General features: G+C 41.0%; 1 protein-coding gene across 1 annotated transcript in view; it reads left to right on the forward strand.

Moving 5' to 3' along the window:
• Positions 1 to 17,956, forward strand: part of LOC108791089 (vascular endothelial growth factor receptor kdr-like) — a 115,506-nt gene that overhangs the window by 77,932 nt on the left and 19,618 nt on the right. Inside the window, exons 20-22 of the mRNA XM_018561472.1 lie at positions 2,583 to 2,671; positions 10,617 to 10,770; positions 14,770 to 14,867. Coding sequence (XP_018416974.1) covers positions 2,583 to 2,671; positions 10,617 to 10,770; positions 14,770 to 14,867 — 341 coding nt within the window. The remainder of the gene's footprint in view (positions 1 to 2,582; positions 2,672 to 10,616; positions 10,771 to 14,769; positions 14,868 to 17,956) is intronic.

Here is a 17,956-nt window from a genome sequence, read left to right on the forward strand (position 1 = left end):
AGCTTAAAATGCATAACATTTGGCAGTAAGGTCATCTTAACAACTGCATATATGATAACAGTATTGCTCAGTGCTGAACTGGATATTATTCCTAGTATTCCTGATTCACAGATTTGTGGTAGGACAATGTCAGACAGCCATCTTAAGTCTGTTGGCTTTTGTTTTTTTTTAAATTAAATCTTTCTGTATATATTTTGCTAACATGTTGCTAGCAGGTTGTTGCAAGTGAGATCTCTTAGGTCAACAGAGAAATATTGTATATAGTGTAACTAAAAAGAAAGTAAAGCCAACCCTTAAAATCACTACAGAAAACAGTAGTGACAAAGGGGTCAGTGGGAGGAACCACGGCGCCCAGCAGGGAACCTAATATCTGACATACCTGGATGTGTTGGATAGCTGTGATGCCGGGAGCTCTTAAAGCCTATTGTTTTACACAGTGGCTGCTGTTAAAGGAGAACTATGAGGTGAGTGCTTTTCACTCACCTCATAGTTCTAGCCGACCTGTGACAATGAGACTGTCACAGGTCGGCTCAGTAGATCGGGAGGTGAGAGAACACATACCGGGTTCGCTCGCCTCTCGATCCTGTCACGGCTCTCTGCTGTGACAGGGGGAGGGGCTGGATTCAACTCTCCCCGCTCCGATCTGGCAGCGTTGACTGGTGGAACGGACGGGGGAGGGGGCGGGTACAGCTGGCTCTGCCTCTAGATAGGCAGAGCCAGCTGTCACTCACGCAGCTGGGCGGATCCCGTCATCTAAGTCGGGATCCGCTCCGGCTGTGGCGTCTCAGTATACCGCGAGCTGTAGCTCGCGGTATACTGAGCTTAGGGTAACGGGAGGACACTAGTTTGTGTCCTCCCGTTACCCTAAGGAGAACTATGGGGAAAAACACTGACCCCATAGTTCTCCTTTAAGTACTTTTTAGTTAGCAACAGGGTGGCTTTCAGCTGCACATTAGATTTAATTCTAGCATGATGACACTTGCTTATTGTGAATTGCCTTTTTAAGCCTCATTCACACGAAAAAAGGTTGGCACGTACAGCTCCGTGCTGCGTGCACGGCCGTATCGTGCCGCTCCCGGGAAGGACAGGTGCTGCGTGTGATTAGTATGCAGCCCCTGTCCTTCTCTATGGAAGTACGTGGCCATACGCCGCCCTACACTCACCTCAAGTGCAGTTCCTTATGGATGCGGGTGCCCCGGCTCGGACACAGAAAGGATCCATTCCATTAGCATATTAGTGCGGATACCCGCACGGACGTGCAGGGCAGGTGAGCATAGGGCGACGTATGGCCGGGTACTCCCATAGAGAAGGATAGGGCTGTGTACTAATCATGAGCAGCACCTGTCCTTCCCAGGAGCTGCCCCGATACGGCTGTGCACGCAGCACGGCCTTAATGTGCAGCACCCAGCTAACATAGCTGGAGTTTCGGCTTGTGTTCCACAGTTGATTTTAATCTCTTACTACTGAGAGATTTAACCACTTGTTGACAATCATCTCATTAACTCATTAGCAACATAATTATTTCTGTGTGTGGCAAATTAGGTGACTGCCAATAAGTGGTTACATCTCATCTCTCAGTAGAATAGAGATTAGATTAAAGCTGAAATCCAGGCAGATGTAACAGATGCAAACTAAAAACTCTATGAGGTGAATTTATCAAAATGGGAGCAGACAAAATCTGGAGCAGCTGTGCACGGCAACCAATTAGCTTCTATCTTTCATTTTCAAATCTTAACTGAACAAACTGAAGAGAGAAGCTGATTGATAATGAAGTACAAGGAGTGTATGTATCTGAAGTTGACTTTGTATTAGGGATGCACCAACACCGTTTTTCTATACCGAATACTGCTACCGGAAGTTCCATTAAGTAAACCAGTCGGCGTAAAATGACTCGCCAGCTGGCTTCCTGATTAGCAGGAAAACCATCTCCATGCTTCCGGAGTCAGGAAGTCGGGGGTGGGGGGGCGTAATGACTCGGTGCCTGGCTTCCTAATTGGCCAGCGTCTCAACCAATCAGGAAGCCAGGCAGTGAGTCATTACACGGCACCCGGCTTCCTGATTGGCCGGGAAGCCGCCTCCATGCTCCCTCGTCACCATCCGGCTTCCTCATTGGCCATCTCTCCGACCAATCAGGAGTCCTGATTGGCCGGCACCATGCTCCCTCATCACAAAGTGCGCGTAATCACTCGCTACACGGCTTCTGGATCCCAGAAGTTTGGGATCCCAGAAGTTTGAGGGGGGGGTGTAATGACTCGGTGCCTGGCTTCCTAATTGGCCAGCGTCTAATTTTACTAACAAATCTGTTGGTGGACTACCGTCAAAAATGAAAAAGTTCAAATGGCCCCTCGGTTCATGCCTGGCAATGTGTTTATATTACATCTAGTAAACTGGTCCCTATTTTTCTTCACTGTAGCAAAGGAATATTTTCATAGCATCATCGTTGCCATATAACTGATACTGACGCAGTTCCAGATCATTGTAATAGTAAACAGTGCTGATAATGATATCTCAGATATTATAAAATTATAAATATTGTAAATGTTTTCTTTTCCTACAATTGTTGATTAGTGTCTCTTCTGTAGGGCCTCTTATGATCATTGTGGAATATTGCAAGTATGGAAATCTGTCAAATTATTTAAGAAGCAAAAGAGGAGACTTCATAGCTTACAAGGTACAAACACTCTATGATATGAAACTATGATGTTAGTGTCGAAATGTTGTTAAAGGATTCAGAATGCTTTGCTCTATCCTAGTAAATACAGTATGTGTAAAACATAATGTAACAATGTGTCTATGTAAGGTATCAGATATCTTATGGATTTACATCATAAACTGGCAGTCATCCATGGAAAATAATTATGTTGTTTGCTAAACATTCGTTCTGTTTAGTAAAACAAACGGCAATGCGCAGCAACCCAGAGCATCCCACAGGAAAATCATTTTTTAATTTGAGTTACATGTAAGTAACCGAAAATGGCTTACTATGGGTGTGCTGCATCTTGTCTATAATCGTTATGGCTGAATTTTATTAAATTCTTCCAACAACAAAAAATGCCTGTCTATTGTACTGTAATGTATGTAGCCTATTAATGGGTATGTAATTATTGTTATGTGTTTGCTTATTTGACAACAACTGCAAAAATGTGTAGCACTATGCTGTCAGTTGTACAAGCCTTCGCAGGTTTATATCTAAGTAGGGATTCCCATGGAATAGCCAACTCTTTTTTATTGCTTTGGATAGGTGACCATGGCACATAGAGAGTGGTAAAATCCTGACAGATGTTCTAAACCTTCCCTACTATGCTTGCTAATACATTTTTTCAGTGTGTGTCCCCATTGAAAGGATTTATTCTCCTTTTTGAAAAATCCCCCCCATTAGGGGCACAAAGAGGAGTACACATCTGACAGTTTCTTAACCTTAGCCAAAAAGTGTTGGCTGGAGCTTAGTTTAGGAGTCTGTCACGTTGAATCTGCATATGTAGCTCCCTAAAAATGCAGCCGAACACTAATAAGATTTTGCTTGATACAATTGCCTATGCAAGACTGTTGGAATATAGTGTGTAGGCCAGCACTGGGAAGATTTTTGATTCCAGGAGACCCAGTGGATGAAGGACGGAAGAGGACATGGGCAGGTCATTAAGGTAACTATGGATCTGTGGAGGGGAGGGTGGTTTAAATTTTTAGCCAGGAGCCTAGAGATAAAGAATAAGTGTAGTTTATTTAAAAGTACACTTATCCTTTAAGTAATTGTGTATAGATACACTTTAATGTTCTGTAGGACAGGCAGAATTTGTATGTGTGATATTATTATTTAATATAGGTTAGTCACTCGGCTGCCTACGGCAGTTTAGTGAATAGACCCCTATATATTCTAAATATTATTAGATAATATATTCCAAATATTCTAGGACAAAAATAATTTGATGATAATAGATGATCACGATATGTGTGGCCATCTTAAGTGTTTCAACTTAAGTTAAACAGTAGTCTCAAAATCGAATCTATTTATACTAAAAGTAGCTCGAGGAATGAAGGGGAATGCTATAGAGTGTCACTTCAGTGACAGCTCTGAGCCTTATGGGGCTGCTGATATCGTATGCAAGATGCATAATGTATGTTGAATGCACATATCATTTTATGGGGAGATTGTTGTTGATATGAATAGTCTGTTGACAAGGTCACTTAAATGTAACAAAGGATCTAGAAAAAAATCCTTGTTCTGTAACAAAGGAAATTCCACATCCCTTCTGTGTTTGGTCCTTTGACCAGTACTTCAACTTAAGTTACAAGGTCTCCATTAGAGGTTCTAGGGCCTTGGTGCCCAACATGGGCCTGCAGGTCAGCCCCCTGTGTGTGGCCCGCTAGTGTTGGACACCAAGTAAAGGCAAATCTAACAGTTTCCGATGTACCAGCCGAATACCAAGGATAGTGCAGTTACAATGAAAACAAAGGCTGCCCGTGTACACTGCACTACCTGCACACTGGTTTCCAAAGCAGATTAAATTCAGAGGCAGAATCTCCACATAACATTGACAGCAGTGGCAAACCTACTTCCTACTCTGCAAAGAGGAGCTGGACGGGAATGATTTTCTATCATACTATGAGGTAGCCATATTTGTTTCTGCAGCCTTTTTTTTTTTGCTCTGCTCATCAGTATCATTGTGCATCATCTCGAGAGACTCTGCTGACTAGTGAATTTGCCATACTGTGCGTGCTCCTAACATGCGCTGCATTAAGGCAGTCCATTCATTTTGAATGTGTTTGCAGCGCATCTTACCACACTAGAAATCGTACATGGCTTTTTTTTTTTACGCAATACATCAGAGTTCATGGCATGTGTGTTGTGGACTGCTGCAGTGCAGTTGCATTGTCCAGTACTGTAATGGTGCATTAGGGAACCATTCAGAATTAATGGCACTCTAATGCATTCACGGCGTTGCACACATTACTGTGCATTGTGGTAAAAATGGTAAAACAGCGGTTTTAATGCACGTGATGCAACACATTCGTTGTTGATACTAAACTATTTTTGCGGCATGTCAGAAATCGCAATTGTGGGCCCCTATATTTAATGAGTTGGCCACCACTGATCTAGGGGAACTATCAGTCATATTAAATGCTGCACATCTGCAGAGGCCAAGTGACCAATGCTTCAGAATTGGCCATGTGGCTGAAGACTGTAGGGATAAGGAATTTCCCTTTTTTACAACAAACTTTTGACTTTTCTTCCAATGTAATATATTGTGCATTCATTCAACCCCAGTTGGTTCAAAACCATAGTACAAAGTCACAGATACATGTTTGTTTTTTTGTTTTTGAATGAACACAGTGAAAGATCTCCAAGGGTTTGCTTAATGGGGAAATTAGCTCAGACATTAGCTGATAATGAATTATTCTCTGTCACCTTCTGACCCCTAGACCTATTTATCTAGAGCTAAGACAAACAACTGTAGATGTACTTGCTAAACATAAGAATATTGCAACTTGTGCAATTAAACTTGACTTTGTTGCACTTGTATATTATGAACCGTTAAATATTTTCTTTCGGAATTGGAATATTAGCTTATGTTTCTTTATGATATCATGCTAGTTTTGTTCTGTCAAATCAATGGCACACAGTGACATTTATCCAGGAAAGTAGCCAACGTTCTCATGGAAAACCTTTGTTTCCCTCCCAATTCCTGCTGGGGCTCACTGACTATTTCCATATGACAGCAAAATAGAGCATTAAGGTTGTGACAATGAAATTGATGATATATACTGTATATATTTATAATATAGCACAAGTGGCAGAGAAGGAATTGCATTATGGAAATTGATGGTAATTTTCTTTTCAAGCTGTGATTTGTGACAGCCTGGAATGCAGAAGACCCCGTTCTCATTGTGCCTCCACAGTATACAGTGTGCTGCATATTGAACCTCAATACACAATGGCATTACATAATGGAATTGGCTTATACTCCACAACTTACCAGCTGTGGATTTTCGTGGAAACTAATATTTGAACTTTTAACCAGATTAATGACAGCATTCCTAAAACTAGTATTAAACTCTAAAACATGTTTTTCAATAAAGAATACAGATCAAACAAATATACATTGCCCAGCAAAGAATCTCTTTAGAAATTTGGCCCAAGCACTTACAGTCATCATGTTTCCAAACAGCTGCCTCCAACTCTCTCAGCTTGGCTTCCCTGAACTTCCTGTCCAGTACAAGATCACAAGAGACAGAGCATTCTGCAGCATCTGTATATCTACTAGCTTGGAGAAGGAAGGAGAGAAGATGGAGGAGCAGGGACCAGGGGACTAGCTTGCTTTGCAAGCCTATGTGTTTGTGGAGACACACACAGCTTACTAGCACACACAAGGGTGGCTCCAAAGGGGCCTTTAAAAGGAATGGTAGGCACCCTAAAACAGGATATCAGGGACAGCGCTCAGTGAACCAGCTGATTCTGCAGGTAGCTAACATTTTTAAACATTAAGGGGCAGCATCCATATCAGTGATTTCATCAGCATTTGAAATAGCTTAAAAACGTTTTGCTTTTAATATCACGTTAATCTTCTATCTTGCCTAAAACAACAGCTTTTCTAAGTTTTGTATTGCTGCAAAGTGTTGCAAATGTTTCCTTGATTGCAAATATTTTTGTATAAAAGGTCATACATTGTAACAATACAAAAAGTTCAACCTGCAATTTCATATGGGAGTGTCACTTTAAAAGTATGTTTTATGTTGAACATTTGTATCTGGTGCCATAAATAATGCCTTCATTTTTGAGAAGAAAAGAGCATATTTTTATTTCATGTGTTGGAGAAAACAGAGCAGGTTACAGGAAAATGCTTGGAGAGAAAAGTGGTTTTTAAAGCTTGACCAACCTTTTCTCTTGGATTGCAAGAGCTGTTAGCTTCCCTGGTGATTATTGTGTCTACTTGAGAACATGAACACTCTTTCAACACTATTACTGTAAGCTGTGTCTCCCATAAATATCAAGAAAGATATATGGACATGAAAGGCACTATCTGCAGACCAACCTCTATCAGCCACACCATGCAAACTTGTAGTGAGAGATCTGTGGAAGACCCGAAAAACCTGCTTCACAGTACAAGAAGCCTGAAAGATGAAGGTTAGAGCATATTACACTTTACATTTCTTAGCTATATTTGTACTCTTTTATTTGTTTGTTTTAGTTTTGAGTGGGTAAAGGTTTTGGTCAAGTTCAGCTCATGTCTGTTCATAGTAAAATTTTCCTTACTTCCAATTCTAATGAGGTGAAATGACAGTAAATCTCACCATTAGGTAACAAATTGCAATAAGATCTGAGAAGAGCTGTACACCTTATTATATTATGTGTGTACTTTTTTCTGGATATGTCCCTTTTGGAGAGCTTTCCCATTAGTTTGTACCCTAGTGATATGACAAGAGATAAGGTTAAATCTCCCAAGGAGTGACAGACAGCAAGGAACATGACAGAAGTTCTAAATCTTTCCTACTCTTTTAGAAAAAAAAGTGATGGCTGCAGTTCTCATTTAAAGCATATGCACATTTTTAAATATCTACAGTATTTAATAGTTCATAAACAAATAAGCATGGTCATTAAAAGAGCAGCATTAAATGATATAGTTAAACCTATCACCTACAGTAATAACAAACAAGCCAAAATGATTTTGCTCCCTGCTGCCCAAGGTACTAACAAAAATTGTTTAATACTTTTCAGTCTTTTCCTGAGGAAACCTCACATGACCAATGTTAGAGCAATTATCATTGTAGGAGCAGTGTTCAGCCCAAACTGTTGACTGCCCAGATAGCAAGGGTAACTTGCCACAAACTTGTGGCAGGGTTAAATTGTAATTCTTAACTTGCTGCACACATTCCCTTGCAAGTTGTAGACTTGCAGAACACTTGCAGCACAAGTTCTAGTTGACACTTTTTGAATTTGTAGCAAATTTGCTTGGCAAGCCTACAGCAAGAGTCCTGCAAGGTCTTAGCAAGGGCTCTGCAAGCTCGCTGGTCTGGAGACTTGCAATGCAGACTTGCTGTAATTGTGCAACAAAATTGTGAAGCTTGGCAAGTCTGCAATAGTTTAGCAAGTCATTTTCAAACTTACAGCTCAATTGCTTGCTACCTGGGTGGCAGCTGTGTCTGACTATTACCCTTCAACATGTGATCAACATGAGACCATGTGATCAGTATCTCATCAGTAATCACATGACCAGCAGCAGGAGAGAGTCTAGATCAATGATTTCTTTCCTGGCAAAAACAGATATGTCTAACTAGCTTCAATAATTTAAGTGTCCGATCCCCAAACAGATACAGAGCAAGTAAAGTCAGAAAGAAGGACTACTGATCCTCATACTTGTGTAACTCATAATATACTGAACCCATTCAATCAGCAGAACAGGTAGGGAGCTAGCATTTTTAATGGAGAGGTCTGCAATGAGAGTCCATAATAATCTCCTCAGTAAGGTTTCCTTTAAGCATTTGTTTGAACAGTAGTCTATGCTGCTTCTTGGTTGTAACTGTGAAAATGAATCAAAGAGGGACCGAGTAGAACAGCCGAGCCGAATGCCCCTCATCGGCATTCGGCTATTCACTCACTGCTGTTTGGCATCTATAAGAATAGACTGAACAGCAGCGAGTAGCCTGCCAGGGGTTCGGCTTAGCCGATCCAGATGTTGGATCGTCTGAGTCCAACTCCTACTACACTTCGGGTCGGCCAAACATGCAGAGCATGTTCGGCCGACCCTAAGCCACGCAAAGCCACCCAATGTATATATCTGACTGGTGTTCAAGTTTAAGATCAACAGCGACCACTATATGCAGTATGTTAATAGTATTGCAACATTGGATCAGCAGAGCAACATGGTGTCATAACAGTATCTCAAAGTAGGGAAAAGTTCTGGTACTTGCTATTGGTTCAGTGTAAAAATATATATATCATTTACTATTCTGTTAGAACATTTATGATGTATTGCCCTGTTACTTGTTTTGATAACATACAAAAAAGTAAATAAAGGTAAAAATTATGTACCTGTGTTGAAGTTGATTTATTATAGCTCCCTCTTTCAGCTTGATTTCCATTATTGTTGTCACTGCAGTGGGGCAAAGATTCAGAGTCGCCCCCCTCCAGGAGACTTTCTCCATCCACACACACCCCACACTTCTGGGCTCTCTTCTTCTTTTGTCACAACGACGCCCCTCCTAAACAAACCGCAGAGGTGAGGCTCCAAATCGCCTCATTCTCCAGTGCTGCTTTGTTAATTAAAGAGCCGCTTCTGGGCTCGCTTCTATTTTCCCAGAAGTTCCCCTCTAAATCTGTCATGAGTGCACAGTTCAGTAGTAAAGAACGCAGAGCACATTAGTAAAGAATGCAACACATAGTAAAGAACGCAGTGCTCAACAGTAAAGAATGCAGAGCATGATACTAAAGAATGCAAAACATGGTAGTGACAGCAATGTGTGTAATGCAATTTATTGTTAAATATTTCACTCACCATTTTGAGACTTTAGGGTTAGGGTCACAGGTCACCTGCTTTGCTTTTAACCTGCTGAGTTTCACTTTTGCATCCTAGGGGTTCTCCTTGGGTGGGGGAGCATTCACAAACTCCCTGTGCCCCAGCCCTTCATCTTCCTCCAATGCCATCTCTGTCTGTCTCCCTCAGATCCTGGTACCACCACTGGCTGATGCAGCGGTGTCTGTATGAGCCGTGCAGGCTCTCTCCTGCCTGCGTGTGTGCAGGAGCGTCCTGTATGGCAGGAAGTGGTGGTATGCCAGGGTCGGGTCGATGCGACTCTAGTAGTTCCGCCCATGCTAGTAGTTGAGGCCATGGGCAGTGCCAGAGTGATCAGTCTGCCCAAGTGGCGCCCCTCCTAATGTGGCGGCGGAGGAACATGCCGCTCTGCCACCCTAGTTTTGGTCATGTGTCCAGGCACCAGATTTCTTAACTTTTATTCTGCATTCTATTCTCTTCCTTTTTGAATAATGGCTAAAGATAATAAATATTAGATGCATGATTTCAACTGTTGTCACAGTATAAGATTGTTGTGTAGAATTTCACCAATATACTTTATTTCTGATTGAGCAATGAGTATTTTCGTACTTGAATTCCCACAAAATTAGAGAATGTAGCACACTTATTTGTGAGTGTTAATGAAAAAGTATTTTAGTCCATGTGTGCTTTAGCCTAGATCGGTTAAACATTTTTTTAATGCTTACACAGTAGACGCCTTGAGGCAATCCATTCACAATAGAGCTCATAGAGTGGCATTACTTCACAAATTATAGGTATCAATAGTGTAGCCTGCAGGACTAAAGGAATGGTGCCTATGATTGTGTGTTGAAGTAGAAACAACATTCATTCTGTTGCTGTGTTTATTGTATTGAGTATTATGAATTTGGAAATACTTTTGCTGATGGAAAAGAATTAGCTCCTTGTCATGGAACAAATTCCAAAGAAAAAACAAATGATAAGATAATGAGTAGTTACAGCATTATTTCCAAATCTGAAGGGTGCAATAAGCAAACACATAACTAACTAAAATATGTAAAGTTGCTACATTTTGTATGTGATGAGCATATCCACTTAGATTTCTTTTTTTTTAAATTCTTGTTTTGTTCTCAGTCCCAGGAAATGGAAAAAACAGCTGATGACTCCAGCAGTGACCTCTCTGAGCTAATCAAGAGAAGGTTGGAAAGTGTTGCCAGTACGGGCAGTTCAGCCAGCTCAGGATTCATAGAAGACAAAAGCTACAGTGATTCTGAGGAGGAGGAAGAAGGTAATTAAACGATTCCTTTATTCGTCATCCTAGTGGTGATTATATGTTGAACTCCACTGCTTTTCTAGAGAAGAACTAGAAAAACAACAGGTGAGCACTTCTGTTGCATGCCCATTTTGAGCAGGGAAGGTAAAAGAACATTCACCTTCTCAATTCAGTGGGACATTTTTCCAGAAGCTCCCTGCCCAATTAGAGAAAGGAAACAGTGATAGTGTGCATATATTCATACTGCATTAGTATTTGATAAACCCAACTCCCATTGCACTTACCTGGGCAGTATTAGACTTGGAATGGAAACCAGCCATGGCAAATAAAGCAAACTAACCCATTTTGTATGCACATAAACATTGCTAAACAAAGGAGAGTAACAGTATTTATAAATTGATATGACAGGGTTGATTCATTAAATGTAGCCTGTGGTTGTATAGGCAACCTCTGCATTTTCGTATTGTGTTAAAATAGGGCTGGTGTAAGCTAAGCAGACCATAAAAACTCTAGCTTAAAAATGCTGGTAAAGGCAGGTATCCTTTTGGCATTTGTCAAGTTGCCACCTCTGGTCTGTATCAAGAAAGCAGCTCGGTGTACAACCCATGTGAATAATAAAAGATTTACTTAATCTATTTATACAGGTGAAACAATGAGAGCAGCAAATTTTGCATCTCATTTGGAAACCAAGGACCCAGAGACCTGAAGAATGGAGAGACACACACTGCAAGATGCTTGAAGTCCAGTGTGAAGTTTCCACAGTCTGTGTTGATTTGGGGAGCCATGTCATCTGCTGGTGTTGGTCCACTGTGCTTCATTAAGTCCAGGGTCAACGCAGCCGCCTACCAGGAGATTTTGCAGCACATCATGCTTCCTTCCGAAGATGAGCTCTATGGGGATGCTGACTTTTCCAGCAGGACTTGGCACCTGCCCACACTGCCAAAAGCACCAAAACCTGGTTCAATGACCGTGGGATTACTGTGCTTGATTGGCCAGCAAACTCGCCTGACCTGAACCCCATAGAGAATCTATGGGGCATTGCCAAGGGAAAGATGAGAGACATGAGACCGAACGATGCAGAAGAGCTGAAGGCCGCTATTGAAGCATCCTGGTCTTCCATAACACCTCAGCAGTGCCACGGGCTGATAGCTTCCATGCCACGCCGCATTGAGGCAGTAATTGCTGCAAAAGGGGCCCAAACCAAGTACTGAGTACATATGCATGCTTATACTTTTCAGAGGTCCGATATTGTTCTATGTACAATCCTTGTTTTATTGATTGCATGTAATATTCTAATTTTCTGAGATTGTGGATTTGGGGTTTTCATGAGCTGTAAGCCATAATCATCACAATTATGACAAATCACGGCTTGAACTATCTTGCTTTGCATGTAATGAGTCTATCTCATATATTAGTTTAACTTTTTAAGTTGCATTAGTGAAATAAATGAACTTTTGCACGATATTCTAATAATTCGAGTTTCACCTGTATTTGCTCTTTATTGTATCAATGGTTGATCACCATTAAAACCACATAAAATACTCAAGCATACTGAAGACATGAATGTTATAGAATGTTAAGTATAGAATGTAACAGAATGTTATACATAGATGTTATAAAGCAATAAATATTATCTGCTGCACATTAATAGACCAGCTATAAATGTTCATGAATGTAGGTTTTTGTGTGTTTGGATTATGTCAATAATTCATCTTTGAGAAGATATTAAAAACAGTTATAGTTTAAAGCTACTATGGGTAGCAAAGATCCTAATTTCTTGACTTTATGACACCGGAAGAAGGCTTCATAAGCTCCTCCCACCCACAGAGTCACGATTTGTGTACAGTCATATGCTTTGGAGCAATGTAAATGCTGTAATTCTGAATACCACTTGTGCAGCCCTGAATCATACAGGACTGTGTCGGCAGTTCCATGTGCAAAAAGCTGTAATGACTGAGCATTTGCGTGTAAACGTCTGTGGTCATTCTATTACAGTAACCACATTTACTGCAAACTAACACAATCTGCATTTAGTTCTGAATACTGTAATAGGATAGCTGTGGGACCAATATATTAAGGTTATTATTCAGTTTTGCTTGGCAAAGCTATACTTACAAGTGTGGGTTGATATAGCTTACATGCCAGGGATTTTATTAGTTCAAGTTGGATGCTAAATTATACCACCCTACATGTTTGATCCCGCTATGGGGTAGGAGTGGTTCTAAAGCTGTCCAAATTAACACGGTTATTCACTAAAGGCTGAAGAGTTTGGAGAAGGCAGGAGTGAGTGAAGTGAACAATCTCTGCAATTCCCGTCACTTTCCAGTTCAGCTATGTTGCCCTAGATTGTTCACTTCTCCTGCCTTCTCCAAACTCTTCACCCTTTTGTGAATAACCCTGTGAATTTTGCAATAGGTAAGATTTCTGGTTGTCTTTTATAAATTATGTATGGTAAAACCATCTGCATATACCCAGCTTTCCATCATTTAAGCCTATGAACATCCAACCTTCTGAACTTCAAAGAAGGGTGTCTGTCACTTTAGCTTCTCAGTGTTGGGTGGTCTGATACAATGTGATTGCCAAATATGACAGATATCAGCCTTGGAAGATATGGGCATTTGAAGACAGTTCCAAATGCTCATATTCTGTGATGGGACCATGGACGTGGTTATACAATAGCTGTATACAAGTATGGCCCTAATACAGCTGCATATTAAATTGCATCTGTACAATACTCAAATATCCATTGGCTTCACTGACGGTCTTACATATGAATCATGTACTGTAGGGTTATATATGATTATTGGTTTAAATATAATATTATATCATACCCGTACTTGCTAATAATGGCTTTGTATATGCCCCCTCTACTGGACACACCACTGCACACTTTCTTAATAAACACAATATTTATCTCATAGATGGGGAATAAATATGCTAAACATGATAATAACTATAATATAAAAGTTACCACCTTAGTGAAAACTGGAGCAAAGGAGAAGTCCATACAGTCAGTCTGATTACTGCTTGTATTTATCATCTGCACTGGTTAGTTTACAACAGCCAACACCTACACTGTACTTTGCTGTAGTTTTACAAACTGAGTCACTACATCTAATGAGATCTTGCAGTGTATGTTTCTAGGCCGGCTGTGACTTTCTGAACCTAAAGCTAGTTTGTAGAGCGTGAAAACCTCAAAGCATGCACAAGCTTACTAAATTTTAGCTTGGCAGACTGAGTCACGAACAGATTACATGCCGTGCCAAAGACCACACTAAGATTAATTAACAGCTCGCAACCACCCAAGTCTCTCATGTAGAGAAGACTGTAAAGGTTCAGTGTGAACAGTAGTAAAATCTGGCTCAGACTAACATCTTTGGCATGTCAACCCCTTTTAAAGTACACTGCACAAAATTCTTCTTATGCTGTCATGTTAAAGGCACAGAAAGTAGTGGATGCTGTATTCTGCCGATTTGTTACATGAACAGTTGCAGTTCTCTGGTGTCTTCTTGTGAACTGAACGTCATTGCTTTCTCATTATTTTTTTTAGAAAGAAATATAAACAAATATGGCATGTTTATTGCACTTTAATTTCCCCATGAAATGTCCCTTTTCGGAAGCATGTATTGTCAGGTTGCAGTGTTGAACTGTACCTTTGAACTACAAACAAAGTTCTTGACTCTGTAACTCAGATGTCATGCAGATGCCTTCCTGAACAGCACTTTTCTGTAAAGTTTAAGTCCAGCCTGGCTTTTTCATGTTCCTGAAAGGAATAACACTATGCTTTATCACAAAGGACCATGCTTCCCCCACACTGCAGCCAAGTCATTCCCACAGAACATTTAATCCCACATAAAAAGTCTATACTAATTGCAGGAAATATTTAAAGAGATATCAAAGAAAGATCAAGACGTTGGCTGGGAAAATGCCATTAAATAGGTGTCAGAAAAGATGGCTTATCTGCAATGTGCATTGAGAGTATTCCTAACTTCAGTCCAATGTGTTATTTTTCAGACCCTGAAGATATGAGCAAGAAGCAGCTAACAATGGAAGATCTGATTTGTTACAGCTTTCAGGTGGCAAAGGGCATGGAGTTCCTGGCATCGAGAAAAGTAAGAATTCCGGGGCTGTACAAACCCACCACATAACCTTTATTTTCAGCCCAGTTTGCAAGCTAATGTTTTTTACCTCACCATGTTATCCCTCATTTTATTTATTCTGGAACATATCATTTAGTAAATGGGAAACTTAAACCACAAAATAAGCATTTCCTCTTTATTTTCCAACCTCATTTTGTCAACATGCTATTTCATATTTTCTACATAAAGCTTAGATATTCCTTGTTTGTTTTAAACTGTGCAAAGTTTGATTGAAGAGGCAAAACACAAGTAAACATATTACAATTTAAAAAATGTAAATTGTTAATTGGTTACGAAAATACATTACACTACATTAAATGAGTAAATAGGTAGGGAAGTTATGGTAATTCTGATCGGTCATTCACTCGGCTGCCCTCGGCAGCTTTGTGAATAGACCCCTAAATGTTTAGTGATGTCATCCGTTTACAAAGTCTTTGAACCTAAAAATACATGGCATGACAAAAGAAATGCTTAAAGGGTCAGTCCACCCAAAACTAACATTGCTTTTATTGATAGACAATAGAGAATTAAACAGTTACATGGTGTCTTAGGGACTCCAGAGGTGATAACTGTTTGCTAAGGATTTCAATCCTGTAATCCAGACAGAATTGGGTTTGCTTAAGCCGTGCCTCCATCCCAACACATGTTCAACAGCCCCTGTTTTTCTTGCATTTTTTCTTTACAATCCCCAGATGTTTGGATTTGCATAAGCAAAGTCACTTTATTGGAGCTTCTCCTCTTTTTCCAACAAAAAATATTTATATATTGAGGATGAGTGGCCACATTGCCATTTATACCCAAAAAAGCTTCTCATGGCATTCAATTAGAGGCCAGGAAAATGCATCACCTTCCCACCCTTACCAGGACAAGCAGCACTTTGGCCACCTGCGCATGATATTCAATATGCTTGCTTCTGAATAAGAGATATGCTTAGTAAAGTTTGTGCCAACACACTATACCTGTCACAAACCTTGGTGTGAGCCTGAAGTGACGAGGAAGGCCTTCCCTTGCTGCTCTCGTCTGAGCCCCACTGGAGATGATGGTGCTGATGGCTGGATGCCGGAGGTAGCTGGTGACTGATAGCAGATCAGGTAGTACTGGTGTGAGAAGCTGAAGCCAGGTCAGGAACAAGCCGGATTGGTAACCTGCGGTCAGCGTGGTTCAGAAGCAGGAGCGATTTCTGGAGCAGGCTGGGTCATACACTTGCGAGTAGAATGGTACCAAATCAGAAGATGGAGGGGAGGTCAGAACATAAGCCGCGCTCACAAGGCAGGCAGCAGGCAGGCAGAGTCAGCAATCAAGCTGGGTCAGACAAGTATCAAAACAGGATCAGGAATGCAGACTACAGCTGAAGATCTCTCAGCAAGTTGCAGATGCAGGATCCATCTTTAAATAGCCCGTATGGCGGCAAGAACAGGAGTGCGCACGCAATTGCACGTGCATGGTGCGCGTGTGCATCCGTTTTGTGCATGCGCATTATTAGTACTGTAGCACCGAATATGCACATGCGCATTGGCTCGTGCAGCGATCCGGGCAGATGCTGTACTATGGGTGCTGACTGATGCACCCTGACAATACCTCTTTCATCATGCTACTTCCTGCAAATGACACATTATTATTATACAGGATTTATATAGAGCAGACAGTTTGTGAAGTGCTTTACAGTATAAGGAATACATCACAATACAATTCAAGACAAGATGGTAAGGAGGTTCCTGCACATGGGAGCTTATAATCTAAAAGGGAGGGACAAGTGATACAAAAGGTGTTACCTGTGTGGAAATGTGGTGTTTGAAAAAGTAATAGTTTAGCAACTAGGTTGAGGCAGGATAGGCTTCCCTGAAGAGATGAGTATTCAGGGATTGCCTAAAGGCAGATAGAGTGGGAAATAGTCAGACAGGTTGGGGTAAGGAGTTCCTTGGCATTGGAGAGACTCTAGTGAAGTCCTGGAGGTGAGCATGGGAGGAGTTGATGAGGGAGCTAGAGAGCAGGAGGTCTTTGGAGGAGCACAGATCGCAGGGTGATACTTTGAGACAAGGTTGGAGATATAGCTGGGGGCAGAGTTGTGGATGGCTTTGTACGTGGTTGCCAATATTTTGAATTGTATTCCTTGGGCAACACATTTGGCAATATATGAAAGTAGTGATTATTGGCACTCCAAAATTCCTTGCATCAATTCTTCTTAATTGACATAGTCAAGGTAGTTCTACAATGTGTGGCAACCTTTTCGGAACCATAACCGGTTCCTTCCTCAGGCAAGCAAAGTTTGCTTCCTCACTTTGTTTACCTGAGGAAGGAACCGGGTATGGTTCTCAATAGGCAAGGCCTCGAACATCGGCAGTTCATGTGTTCAGCGAACACACAAACTGTCTGTGCCTCGTGAAGCCCTGATTGGCTGAATACTTTGCCCAATCAAACTACCCTGAATTACTGCATGCAATGCATTGTGCATTTATAGATAAGCTTAACTCATCAGTGTCCAGTGCACCTTACGTCTATTAATGTAACAGTGAACTGCTGTTTACAATGCACCTACACAATCCACATTTAACTAAACTTAACAAGAGTGACATACTGCCTGTGCTCCAGCACTTGGGCTCAAGGAAGACCAATTAATAGTTTTCAAGGGAAGACTCTCTCTGTGACAGGTGGACAGAATTAAAGAAGGCCTTCCTTCTGCTGGTGCTGTCTTTAGTTAAGATTAAAAAGTGTGTAAAAGTGGTGGTACAGATTTTAAGTAACTGGTGTTGGCAAGAGTACATGAAGTATCGGAGTCTTCTGCACTCTCTTTCTGTCACTGACACTTATGTCTCCCCTCGCATGTCCAAGAGTAAGAAGGAAAAGAACACACTCCATTTAAATAACGAGCATTGTTTTGCTATTTCTGTTTTCTGAGTTCTTTTCTCCCTTTGGATGTTAATCTGCTCAGGACTGTTGCTCATTGAAGCTTTAAACTCGGTGAAGTTTATTTATTTCCTGAAGAACCTCTTTAAACATTTTAGGTTAGGTTTAGGATCTAGGAGGTAAGCCTGATTAAGTGTGAGAGAGAGAGAGAGTGGGCA

Source organism: Nanorana parkeri, unplaced genomic scaffold (assembly GCF_000935625.1).
Source record: "Nanorana parkeri isolate BGI_ZX_2015 unplaced genomic scaffold, ASM93562v1 scaffold526, whole genome shotgun sequence".
NCBI classification, from domain to species: Eukaryota; Metazoa; Chordata; class Amphibia; order Anura; family Dicroglossidae; genus Nanorana; species Nanorana parkeri.